This window comes from Oreochromis niloticus, linkage group LG17, assembly GCF_001858045.2.
Source record: "Oreochromis niloticus isolate F11D_XX linkage group LG17, O_niloticus_UMD_NMBU, whole genome shotgun sequence".
Lineage (NCBI taxonomy): Eukaryota > Metazoa > Chordata > Actinopteri > Cichliformes > Cichlidae > Oreochromis > Oreochromis niloticus.
The window spans coordinates 21675781-21688240 of NC_031981.2; the positions used below are offsets into that span (position 1 = coordinate 21675781).

At 42.3% G+C, this 12460-nt stretch overlaps 2 protein-coding genes across 2 annotated transcripts; one reads left to right on the forward strand and one right to left on the reverse strand.

Annotated features, from left to right (window-relative positions):
• Positions 1-4240: 4240 nt before the first annotated feature.
• On the reverse strand, positions 4241-8200 carry LOC109195038 (class II histocompatibility antigen, B-L beta chain). The gene is made up of 5 exons (XM_019346448.2): positions 7932-8200; positions 7578-7844; positions 7028-7321; positions 5393-5527; positions 4241-5061 (listed from the first exon to the last, which is right to left on the reverse strand). The coding sequence occupies exons 1-5, from the start codon at positions 7981-7983 to the stop codon at positions 5012-5014; spliced, it is 798 nt and encodes a 265-aa protein (XP_019201993.1). The 5' UTR covers positions 7984-8200; the 3' UTR covers positions 4241-5011.
• Positions 8201-8588: 388 nt separating this feature from the next.
• On the forward strand, positions 8589-11806 carry LOC112842687 (uncharacterized). Its single transcript, XM_025899843.1, has 2 exons — positions 8589-8773; positions 11243-11806. Exons 1-2 carry the CDS (start codon positions 8720-8722, stop codon positions 11804-11806), a joined length of 618 nt encoding a protein of 205 aa, XP_025755628.1. The 5' UTR covers positions 8589-8719.
• The last annotated feature ends 654 nt before the right edge of the window (positions 11807-12460 follow it).

Consider the following 12460-nt stretch of genomic DNA (forward strand, 5'->3'; position numbering starts at 1 on the left):
TTTTTGGAGATTTTGGTCCATCAGAAGTGAAGCAGCAGCTTTCTTGGAAGAGCTGAAAAGTCAGAAAGCAACAAACTTTTCTCTCTTTTTAAATGATGAGAAAAACACGGATATTGTGGCCTTTTGTGTTGATATCACTTTACACCTGAATGAACTGAATTTTAAGCTGCAGGGGAAAGACAATTCGATGTGTGAACTGATGACAGCTATCGCTCCTTTCAGAGGAAACTTGAAGTGTTCAAAGAAGATCTGCGAGGAGACTGTACACTTCTCAACAGTGAATGAACAGGTTCAGGGACAGAGAGATGTGTCTCTTTTGTTGACTTTGTTGATAAGCTGATTGAAAACTTCAGCAAAGGTTTTGATAGCTTCAGCTTTGGACAGCAGCTCACCACTGATGTCAGAGGGTTCTTAAAGGAAGTCACATAGCACTTCAAGTGGGCAAATGCTGGGCCTCTCCAGGTGTAACTGGTTGATCTCCAAGCAGATGTGGCCCTGAAAGAGCAGTTTGAAAGAACTGAACCTGACACTTTCTAGCTCCAAATGGTCTCTGAGACAGCTTTCCCAAATCTGAGGAAAGTAGCCCTTTACATCTTGACCATGTTTGGCTCCACATACAGCTGTGAGGCAGCTTTCTCCACAATGAACATAATAAAAACTAAAGCTCGTTCCAGGCTCACCAATGAGCACCTACACATGTGTATGAGAATGGCCCTGACACCATTCCAGCCCAGGTTTAAAATCCTGGTAGGTCAAACTAAAGCTCAATTCTCTCATTGAACAACAGAAAGTGGGGAAGTGGAATATAAGAGCGAAAGAAAGAGAAACTGTAAAATTGTTAAGATGTTTTGATGTTATCTGTTGAAAAATGTATTGAGACTGTTAAGTCAAGATGTGAAAGGTAAAGAAAAAGGGAAACTCAAGCTGCTGCTATTTTTTCTGAAATTAAGCACTTTGTTTTAAGATGCACAATTTAGCCATTTTATTTATTTTCTCTAATTCATTTTAAACTGCAGCGCTATATCGAATGTAGGCCCACTGTGTGTTTCAGTGTTAACAATAAATTTTGTTGAAATTTTTTAAACTTATATTTTTACATATAAACTTAAACTTATATATTGATTAAAAAAAAATAGGCTGCTTCTGTATCACAGTCATAACGCAAGTTCGACATTATGATGTCCCGGACCTCTGCTTGAGAAGATTTTCTCCAGCTGGGCCTCCTCAAATTTTAGTTGAATACCCCTGTTCTATGCGCTCATCTGGAGACTCGTAAATCTTTAATAAACATAACTAAGGAAACTTCATCGCCTGCTACAGAGACACAGAATTTTCCGATGCACAAAGGAGATATGTGAAGAAATGAATGTGGAGGCTGAACTCAAACAAAAGTGGCTGAGAACCACAAAAGGACACTTTGGAATAATGTTTCACAAAGCTAAGCTCTCTCCCATTTTCTTTTACAGTTACATTTATTTGTTCATCTAACTCCCTCAAGTTTTTTAGTTTTTTTAATCCTTCCCATTGATTATGTATGGTCGTGCTTATCAGTATGGATGTAAGACCTTCTCTGACCACAGTGGAGCGCTGTCTGATGTCTAACCTATCACAGAACATTGTCATCATTAAGGGTCGGTGTAGCTCAGGAGGTGGAGCAGGTCATCTACTGATTGCAAGGTTAGGGGGTTGCTCCCTGGCTCCTCCAGTCTGCATGTCAAGTTTCCTGGGGCAAGATACTAACCCCAAATTACTCTCAGATGCGTCCATTGGAGTAAGAATGATAGTAAGGAAGCACTAAGAAGTTTAGAAGACAGTGCTGGTGTGATTGGGTGCATGTGGCATGTTATATAGAGTGATTTGAGTACTCTGGAAATGATGGTAAATGGACTGATTCTTTTATAGCGCTTTTCTACTCTCCCAGAGTCTCAACATTAATTTAGAGAAATAACATACTGTTAAATATAAGGACTGTTGATCATGATCACCCACCATGAGCAAGCACTTTTTCATTGTTAATTTATTTCAAACACGTAAACAATATGCAGGTACATTTAGTAAAGAAAATAAGAGAGAGAAAATACTATGCAAAAGTCAATACATTTCAATATTCCTACCGTTCTGATTCATTTACATGTTGAGAGGGAGTGGGAAGAAGTACACACTTATTTAATCCCACCCCTTTGCCATAAGTTATCAGTTAATATTTAGTCAGCTTCCTTACTGATATAATCTGTAATAAAAATAGTGAACAGATTTCTGATATAATATATACTATAATATCACATCATGAGATTTTTTAAATAGAGACATTCACTTAATTTCAATATTTTCCCTCAAGAAGATCATATTTTTATAACTCTTTTTTGAACTGTTTTATGTTTGGACATTGCTTTGATTCCATATTCAAACTGTTCCACAGTTTCACTCCATGAACAGAAACACAAAAGCTTCCCTGTTTTGAAGTTACAAAAACCCCTTAAATTATAACTTCCTTCTTTCAAAAAAACCATACTCTGAATATTACCTGGCAGTTCTTTATTTTTTGCTTTGAATAGAATTTGTGCTGTTTGGAATTTCACTAGATCGGTAATTTTCAATATTTCAGACCGCAAAAATAGTGAGTTTGTATGTTCCCTATAACCTGCATTGTGGATGATTCGAACTGCTTTTTTTTGAAGAGTAAAAAGTGAATGTAATGTCGTTTTATAGTTGTTGCCCCAGACCTCTGCATTGGTCTGCACTGTCAAAACATACCAGAGGACGATTTTGACTCATCCTGTGGTAGATCTGTGTTTGATCCCTTCATACTGAGATAACCGTTCTCTTACTTAATCGCTAGGAAAGTACCATGTGGGTGTGCACACTGTGAGTAGCTTTTGAACCATCCTAGTGTTCCAGGGGTTTTCTACTTTTCCACCTCCACCACTGGTTAACTCGCAGGGTTTACTGCTTCATGAGGGTTAATGCCAGTATATACAGTAGTCAAGTATCATGTGAAAAATAATGACGTAAAATCTGAAACATTTTTATTAGATTCATATAAAGAGACCAATATGAACCTGACTCTAGCAGGAAATGAATGTTAAGAGGTTAAAATAGATTACAGAATTCAGCCTACAGAAAACATTGTTAAGATATGCTTTTACTTTTCTTACAGCTCTTGTGAAAAACATTACTAAAGTTTTCTTGTCGGTAAAGTGAACTGTATCTCAAAACCTCATATTCTGTCGCAAAAATAAGGCACCTAAATAATCTCTGCAACTAACTACAAACTTCTAACAAACTATTTTTCATTTTCAGTAAGTTTCCAGAATGTGTTCACTTGTATCGGTTTATTTATATATTTTTTAAACTTAGTTTTCACATCCTTGTTAATAATAGTGTAGTAATTAATAATACTTATGAAGTGTGATGACTTACAATCAGGTAGACATCTCAGCAACAATGTGTTTAATACGTTTATGGATACATTCTTTTTTCTAGTCTGGTTTTTATTTTATTTCAGTTAAAAGAAAAACAGCATAGTTTATTTCAAGTTTCATTCTACTTGACATAATGCACCTAATATGATTTTAGAGTGATGGATCATTAATAAGGCATATTTCAGCACTAAAAACAGGAATAAGAGTAACGCAGACTTCAAGCTCTGCACTAACTCTAAGAACCAAAAATGTTCAGCAGTGCATCACATCTGAAAATGTATGTGTGAAAAGTGCTGATATCACTGTTCAGCTTTACTGCACAGTATGAACAGTATGAAAGGGAAAACTGAAGTTTTACTACTGAAACACCGACATATCAGCCAAAGAAGTGCAGTTTTATAACTGACCTGATATCTCTGAACTGACCTCACAGCCCATTGTTCATTCAATGGGGTGGTTTCAGATATTGTGCAATGTACTGTTTATAAGGTTGGGAAACCTGCAGTCAGCTGAGACTGAATAACTCACTTGGATGAGTAATAAAGCGTTTCTCCCACTGATCCTGATTCCTCACAGCAACACATCTCAAAATAATTCTTCTCTTACGTATTCGTACTTATTTGTAAAAGTACCATGTGGGTGTGCACACCGTGGGTAGCTTTTGAACCATCCTAGTGTTCCAGGGTTTTCTACTTTTCCACCTCCGCCACTGGTTAACTTGCAGGGTTTACTGCTTCATGAGGGTTAATGCCAGTATATACAGTAGTCAAGTATCATGTGAAAAAAAATGACTTAAAATCTGAAACAAAACCTTTTTCTTCAAATTTATTTGCTATCATGGCAATACGGACAAAAATCTCTGAGGACCATTATCTACAAGAAGTTAGCACTGGAAGTTTTGGAAGGGAAAAGATAGTCCAAGCTGGTACTCACAAGGTGTACCTAATAAAGTGGCTGATGTTTGGAAATGCAAACCCAGTTCCGAAAAGGCTGGGATGCTATGTAAAATGTAAATAAAAGCAAAATGCAATAATTTGCAAACCTCATAGAGTCAAATTTTATTCACAATAAAAGAAATAAAAAACATAAAACAAATAAATGGAGAAAATGTTCAATTCTAAGAAAAATATCAGCTTTTGTTGAATTTACTGAGAGTCGTAGTGACTGAGAGAGAAAGGGGCAGCATCAGCATCAAGCATGTGCTTAATGCAGCAGGACGGCACAGTTGTTCCCATTTGCTTTATTTTCAAACGTCAAGAGTGGAACTTGTGACTTCTACTATGATACCAAAAAGTCAGGAAAATTTTTATTGAGATGAGAACTCTGCTTTACTGTCATGACTATATTACCACAAAAGCTGTGAAATAAAAGTCCAGTCACAATGCAGCTGTAAATGTATTCATTTTTCTATAAAACTATATTACTATACTGTATAACAGTATTAACTACATTACAAATGTCTCCTCTGTCCCGTAGGTAGAAGATGCAAACCCCCAAACACCCACAGCAGCCATCATTATTCAGAGAGCTGACATATTTGGGGCACCTTGGATGGAGCGCGCCCGTATTAATAGTGTTTGCTCAGGCTGTTAAGTTGCTCCAGCTTCAGGAAGGGATTCCACAGGAATGAACACTTGTCCTGTTTAAAAGAAGAACATATTTATCATTTTAACAACTCTACTGGTCAGATTTACTATGTAAGCAAAACTGAATGTTGTTGCAACCACAGAAAAGGCCAAATTTATGAACACAGCAATAGCAGCATAGAAAAAATGATGATGATGATGAGGCAACAGATCTACTTAATAATAATATATGCCATAATAAGTATAGAAACATTTTTTTTAAAGATTCTCTTGAAAACAGAAAAGAGACAAAGTCATGAAAGTTACTGAGTGCTGGGCACACCGAGGCTTTCAGTCTTAGATCAGAATATGTTAGAATATGCACACTTCCATCAAACTCCTTACTTTGACACACAGTGATGTATGCAGCAGACTTCTTATTGTAGTAGATGAATCCAGATATCGCAATAACAAATCCAATCATGAGTCCACACAGTCCAACAGCTATCTGAGTTCGTTGTGCCACTGGGAGGGAGGGGTCTGAAACAGTGAGATAAAAGTGAAACTCGTAATTATGCAGCTTCAGTTTTTATATCTCTAACTTTAATTGGCATTTAGTGGTGTGCGATACTGCATATTTTGGTATCGATCCGATACCAAGTAAATACGGGCCAGTATCGCCGATACCAATACCGATACCGATACTTTTCAATAAATAAGGTGGATGCCTTATTGAATTGCTAAATCGCAATTAATTTTCATGACCTTAAGTGCTTTTTGTGATTTTTCCTTTTGTATTATTTATTACTTAAAATCCGGGACATAATTAGGAGAAATAATTAATTTATAATTAAATAAAAAATGCTTTATTATTATGGCGGCTGTGGTCTGCAATGCTGCTGCAGGTGAGATGGACTCACCTTCATTGCATCTACAATCATGCCTCACCGGCTTAAAACCTGTGCGCTGCTTGTGCTGTTGTTGTTTTTGGTGTTGATGTGTACAGCTGGCAGCAGGAAGGCTGCAGCCGTTTAATGTAGGCTACTGTTACAACAACCGGGTGATCACTGTAAGGGTGGACAGCACGCGGCTCGGGGTGAGCTGGAGGCTGGCGCGCCAGCGGGACCTGCCAAGCTGGAGATGGAGGTCGAGGTGCGCGGGGGTCCTGCCTGAGGGCGGCATGCTGTCCGCTTCGGCCGTCTGCCCAGCTGCCTCTGAGCCCCGGCTCACTTCCACTCCTGCTCCGCCGCCTCTGCTTGCCATATGGGTGGCCATCAGGCCAGCTCCCGTGCTTCCACTGGAGGCGCGGGCGACCGCCAGAGTGGACACTTCCCCGTCGCTGGGCCGGGACATGGGGCGCCGACGGTCCGGGCCGATTCCCTCGCCTGCTCGCGGGGTGGGGTGAAGCGGGCAGGGGGGTATGTGGCAGGGCGTGTTCTGCGATGCCGCTGCAGGTTTGGTGGTGGTGATGTGTACGGCTGCCAGCGGGAGAGCTGCAGCAGTTGAATGTACTATTACAGCAACCGTGGGATTATTGTAAGAATAAATGATGCGCGAAGCATGAAAATGCCGTCGGGTCTGCCGTGGTGGCGATCTTTTTTTTTTTTTCTTTTCTTTTTTAATCTTAAGCGCACGCAAACCAGTAAACAAATTAAAACAAATACTGTTGATAAACTATAATACAAAAATGACAATTAACATTCTATAGACCAACAAAAACAATATATATTATTAATATGTAAACAATAACCCCCAAAGTGTCTAAGTCACGTGACGTGTCAGCGCAACACTGAAACATAAGAAAGGGGGGGGGGGGGGCAAAGTGTGCCTGCTCTCCGCTGTCACAGGAGCGGCGAGTCCAGCGACCTGGCTGCTTCGTTTTTGCCGAAAGCACAGCGTAGCAAACAAGCAGAACTCAAAGTAAAGGATCGATCTAACCAGGCTAGTATTGATCCGATACCGATCCCGACTTGGGATCGATACTATCGATATTTGGATCGATCCGCCCACCACTAATTGGCATCACAGCAGCAAACTTACCCCAGACCACAAACATCGGCTCAGAGAGACCAAGGTGTTCGACCATGCAGGCAATTTTTTCTCCTGAAGTTGGGATGTACTCCAGGTAAGAATGAGTCTGGTAGTACCAGTCACCATCAGGCATCACGTCAGAGTAACTGACGTCTGTGGTCACCTCCTGGCCGTTCCTCATCCACATCATTCTGATTTGTTTTGGATAAAAGTTGTAGGCACTGCACACAAGCGTAGATGTGTGCTCACCATTAGGCCTTTTCACTGATTTTAGTTTGACGGTGGGTATAGTTGTCAGATAATCTGAAAAAAATAAAAAATACGTAGTGTAATATATTGTAGCTGAGTATGTTGTCAATTATGGCATACTTAGAAATCAACTGTAATGTCATGCAACTGAGCAAAACTCATAAAGCACTATTGTTATTTACAGTAAAACAAATATAATAATCTTGTGTCATCAAAAATGATCATAAAAATATTTGATGTAAAAAGTTCACAGCATCAAAACTCCATTTAACATTTGATTTAAAACATTATTAAGAAACAAATCTCTTACCTACGTATTGGATGTTATCTAACGTGTCCGTACACAACCCTTTCCTTTCCTTCTTTCTTCTTAGTACTTCAGGGGGATAACTGTTCAACCATTTTGCTGCTTCAATTGAATACGCTGTGAATCCCGTCCAGTTGCCTCTTGTGCTGTTGTACTCCATCATCAAGTTTTTATTAAAAAAAACAGTTGCTATGTACTCGGTTTCTTCAAAGTGTGGCCCTTTGAATGTACAGCATGCTCTCGCTTGGTAAAAGTCTTCATCTGTGAGAACTGAAATAAAAGGAAAGAAATGTACTGATGTTAAAAACAATAATTAGAATTTAATATTTCACTGATTTGTTCAAACACAAAACTCACCCGGACTGAAAAGAGAAAAAGCCACGAACAGGATAAACTTATGTAAGTCCATGTTTCATGTGTCTTGTAAGATGATACAGGAAGAAGACTTAATCTGCAGCATTTACATGTTCACCAAAACAAGGAAGGGAAAGCAGTGGAAACTCCCTCTGTCCACTACATTTATCCTTTGTTCAGCTAGCAGTTCTTGTTAGGATGCCTGGGTCGACCCAGAGGTTTTGAGTTTGTTATATCATTTATCATTTCTAGTCTCTGGTTTCTTAAGTTCTGTCTTATGGTTTATGTCTATGTTCTCTAGTTGCTCTGTCTCCCCTGTCAGCTGTATCCCCTTGTCAAGTTCGCGTCTCTGTGTTATGTTTCCTGTTTTACTTTGAAGGTCTGGGTCTTATGTGAATGTGTCTTGCTTTGCTTCCTTGTCTCGTTAGTTCTGATTTATCCCAGCTGTGCCCTCCTTCTGTGTCTCATTCGCCTCGTTACTTCCCAGTGTACTTAAACCCTGTGTTTCTTTGAGTCAGTGTCGCGTCGCCCCTCATGCTGTGTGGATCTCCCTGTGTTTCCCGTGAGTTTATGTTGTTTCCCAGTTTAGTTTATGTTGTTTCCCAGTTTAGTTTGTTTTGCTTTGCTTTGCTTTGCTTTGCTTTGCTTTGTATGCTCGTTTTCCCGTGCCAGCAAATAAAGCTGAGTATTTTGAGTTCATCCCTTGAGTCTGAGTCCTGCATTTTGGGTCCACCACTCCTCCTTGCCTGCCTGCCACACAGCCAACCTCAACAGAACGACGCGACCAGAACATGGACCCTGCAGACTCTTTTTCCGCGGAGTACTACGCTGAGTTGGAGCGGATGGTGAGTCTGCTCCACCGCATTGCCGAGTCACAGGATTTACGGACTATGGCAGTCGGACTAAGTGCAGTAGATGCCATTAGTGATGGGCAGATGAAGCTTCATGAAGCACTGAAGCTTTTCATCCAATTGGTTCACTCCAGCGCAAAACTTCGTGAAGCTTCATTTGCTCTAGTAGGACATCTAGTGGACGTAAAAATATTAGTTGGCATGAATTTGAAGCGCGTGGCATTTTGCACACAGCCTGTAAATGTCAGCAATAAAAGGATTGTGTAAAACATCTATATTGTAGTGATGGCAGTATACTGTGTATATTTATACTGGCAGTATGGAAAATTATTATTTGGAAATGCTTGAAATGGAAATGATCATTTACTGTGAGGTGTGGTTGGGGTGTGGACTGTGGTTGGGGTGTGGACAGTGGTTGTGCTTTTGTAACGTTGAGGTGTGGACAGCTACACACTGAGGCTTTGTGCCTCAGTCCTGCCTGTTCACATTTTATTCTGTAAAAACTAGATTTTCACTGCTTTTATGACCTTTTTCGTGGGGAGAACATAGCTAGGATTTAATGATTTAATAGATCTTTTAAATCCTTTGTCCTCCACAATGCTAAATGGCTGGGAGTCCTCAATCACCATGCTAACCAGGTCTTCATCTATTTGAGATTGTTCTCCTGAGGAAAGACAATAAAAACAAAGCACAAATATAAATATCACACACGTAATTTATTACAGTTGTATAATATTGTTATATCATTTACTAACATGACTGCATGCTATATTATCATGGCATTTGATGGCTCACCTGGTCTTGCTCCACAATCGGTGTTCCCCTTATTCTCATGCAAAGCTCTGTAGTGCCTGAGCATGGATGAGGTGTTGTTGTTATATCCCAGCTCCCTGGCACATAGCAAACACTTCACCTCGTACAAAAGTAAAGACAGCTTAACATAAATTGTATTGCACCATCAGTATTATGAAAATACATCTTCTGTAGAAATTTACATACCTTGTTGGGAGGAATAAAATCAAAATGTTCCCACACAGGGGAGGACATCCTCCTCTTCTTAGCTGGCTCCATTCTCTCCTGACTTTCTCTCCTCACTCTCATAAACCTCCAAACTGTCTCCAAACTCTCACTAATCGCAACTCTCCATCAAACACCCAAATTTTGAATGAAGTCTAAGGGGTTTATATCGCTGTCATAGCTCGCGGAGAAGTTCGAACCAGTCACGTGGTACAGCCGGGCAGCGAGGCTTCGGACGTCATCATTTTCAGCTCCTCCCATAAATGAAGCAAGCCTCGATACGCGCTTCGCGGAAACGCCCCCTCCATTACTCGACACACGCTTCGAAGCCTCGATACAGAACGTCCCATCACTAGATGCCATCATTCGGCATAACCCTCAGTTTGCTAAGGACACTAAGTTGGATAGCACCATTACTGCCTGGAGAGAGCAAGTCAGGGCTAGTGAGCTTGCTCTCTCACTCACTAAATCTCCCCCATCGCTGCCTCAGCCAGACACACACTCCCCACCTGCCTCTACGCTGCCACAGACTTCCTCTCCTTCCACACGCCAGCTGGGACCTTGTTCGCCTGTCCGTTCACCAGCCTCTTTCCTGGCAGCTATGTGGTCAGAGGATGAGGAGGTGGTGTCTGTTTCTCCACCAGCCCTCACCACCCACTGCAGTGGAAACTGCAGTGGGTGGTGGAGTGGGCAATCGGCACTTCACTAACCCCCCTCAGAGACATCTATGCTGGCAGACTTCAGCAGAAAGCCGGCATCATCATCAAAGACCCCTCACACCCTGGACACTCACTCCCCCCCCCCCCTTCCCTCTGGTAAACGCATCAGGTCGAAGACAAACAGACTCAACAGAAGTTTTTACCCACAGGCTGTCAAACATGCCCTACCTCCACCCTGAGTGGAGGATAACTGCACTGCCAACACTCGTGGACATTACACCTTATTTATAAATTGTATTTCTGTTTATACTTCAATGCAACCAACACCCTTACCTCTTTAAACTGTATTTATTATAACATTATTTAGTATAGTTCCAACAGCACCCTCCCACTCAATGTGCAATATCATCCCACACTCTCACTCACTCACTCTCTCTCTCAATGTGCAATATCACTGATCACACTGCACCTCTCAATGCACCTGCTAGTTAGATGGCTTGTATGTATATAGATGTAAGTGTGAGTGAGTGTGTGTGTGTGTGTGTGTGTGTGTGTGTGTGCACGCGCACACACACACTCACACACTCTCACTCTCACTCTATATGTGTATATATGTATATGTGCGTGTATGTATAACTTGTACATATCTATCTTGTGTAAATGTAAATTTGTCTATTATTGTGTAAATACTTACGCTATTGTGTACTCCACACACATGGAGAGATGCCAAACTGCCTTTCACTGTTCTTGTAACAGTGACAATAAAAAGCTATTCTATTCTATTCAGTTCCGGTTCCCTCATCCCGAAGGAAACGGCGCCACCGCCACTCCTCTCCTCCGTCACCTGTCCAGCTACCTGGAGGGTCTGAGGGGCCCGTCCGGCCTTCATCTGTTGTTCCCGCTGGGGGTTCTGGAGAACCGCACCAGCCTTTGTTCGCCTCCGCTGGAGGGTCCGAGGGGCCCATCCAGCCTTCGTCGCCTGCAGCGCCTGCGGCTCCCGCGCCGTCACCTGGTCCGGCCTGCTCGGCCTGCACGTCCGGTCCGGCCGCTTTCCGGGCCAATGACTGGACGTCCTCGCCGTCATGGACGGCCTCCTGTCCTGCTCCGTCGCCGCCGGTGCCTCCCACCCGGCCGGCCTCCTGAACTTTTTTCCTGGACTCCTGGGCCGTCGTCCTCCGGGCCGGCCCCTGAACCTTTTCAGGACTGTTGCCTGGGCCTCTGCGCCTTTCGTGGGCCCTTTTGTTTGTTTTCTTTTGGACTGTTCCTGGGTCTCGGTGCTGTTGCTTTGGACTTTGTTCCCTGTGTTTTGGTTTCTAGCTCCTTGTGTTTCGTTTCTTTCATGCACGCTTGAAGTACGCATTTCAAGTGCGATTACATCACCGCCACGCGACGACGGCTGTCCCAATTCAAAGTGTACTTCAAATGCATACTCCAAATGCGCCGTCGATTTCCCCAAATATCAAGCGTGGTCCGGTGCACGCTTCGTGGCCCCATATATCCCACAATTCATAGCGCGGCGGTGGGTGTGGATAATTTTGCCGCAAAATACGGCAGAAGGGAGCGGCCGAAGAGTGAACTGTCAAAAGTAAGTACTGAATATGATGTCACTTATTTATGTGCGAATGTTTAAGAACATTAAAACATTACTGTTGGCCACATGTCGGCAAAGTTAAAACACCCAGCACGCCCCTGCGGGCGGTTTATCCTTCAAGCTCGGGTCCTCTACCAGAGGCCTGGGAGCTTGAGGGTCCTGCGCAGTATCTTGGCTGTTCCCAGGACTGCGCTCTTCTGGACAGAGATCTCCGATGTTGTTCCCGGGATCTGCTGGAGCCACTCGCCTAGCTTGGGAGTCACCGCACCTAGTGCTCCGATTACCACGGGGACCACCGTTACCTTCACCCTCCACATCCTCTCGAGCTCTTCTCTGAGCCCTTGGTATTTCTCCAGCTTCTCGTGTTCCTTCTTCCTGATATTGCTGTCATTCGGAACCGCTACATCGATCACT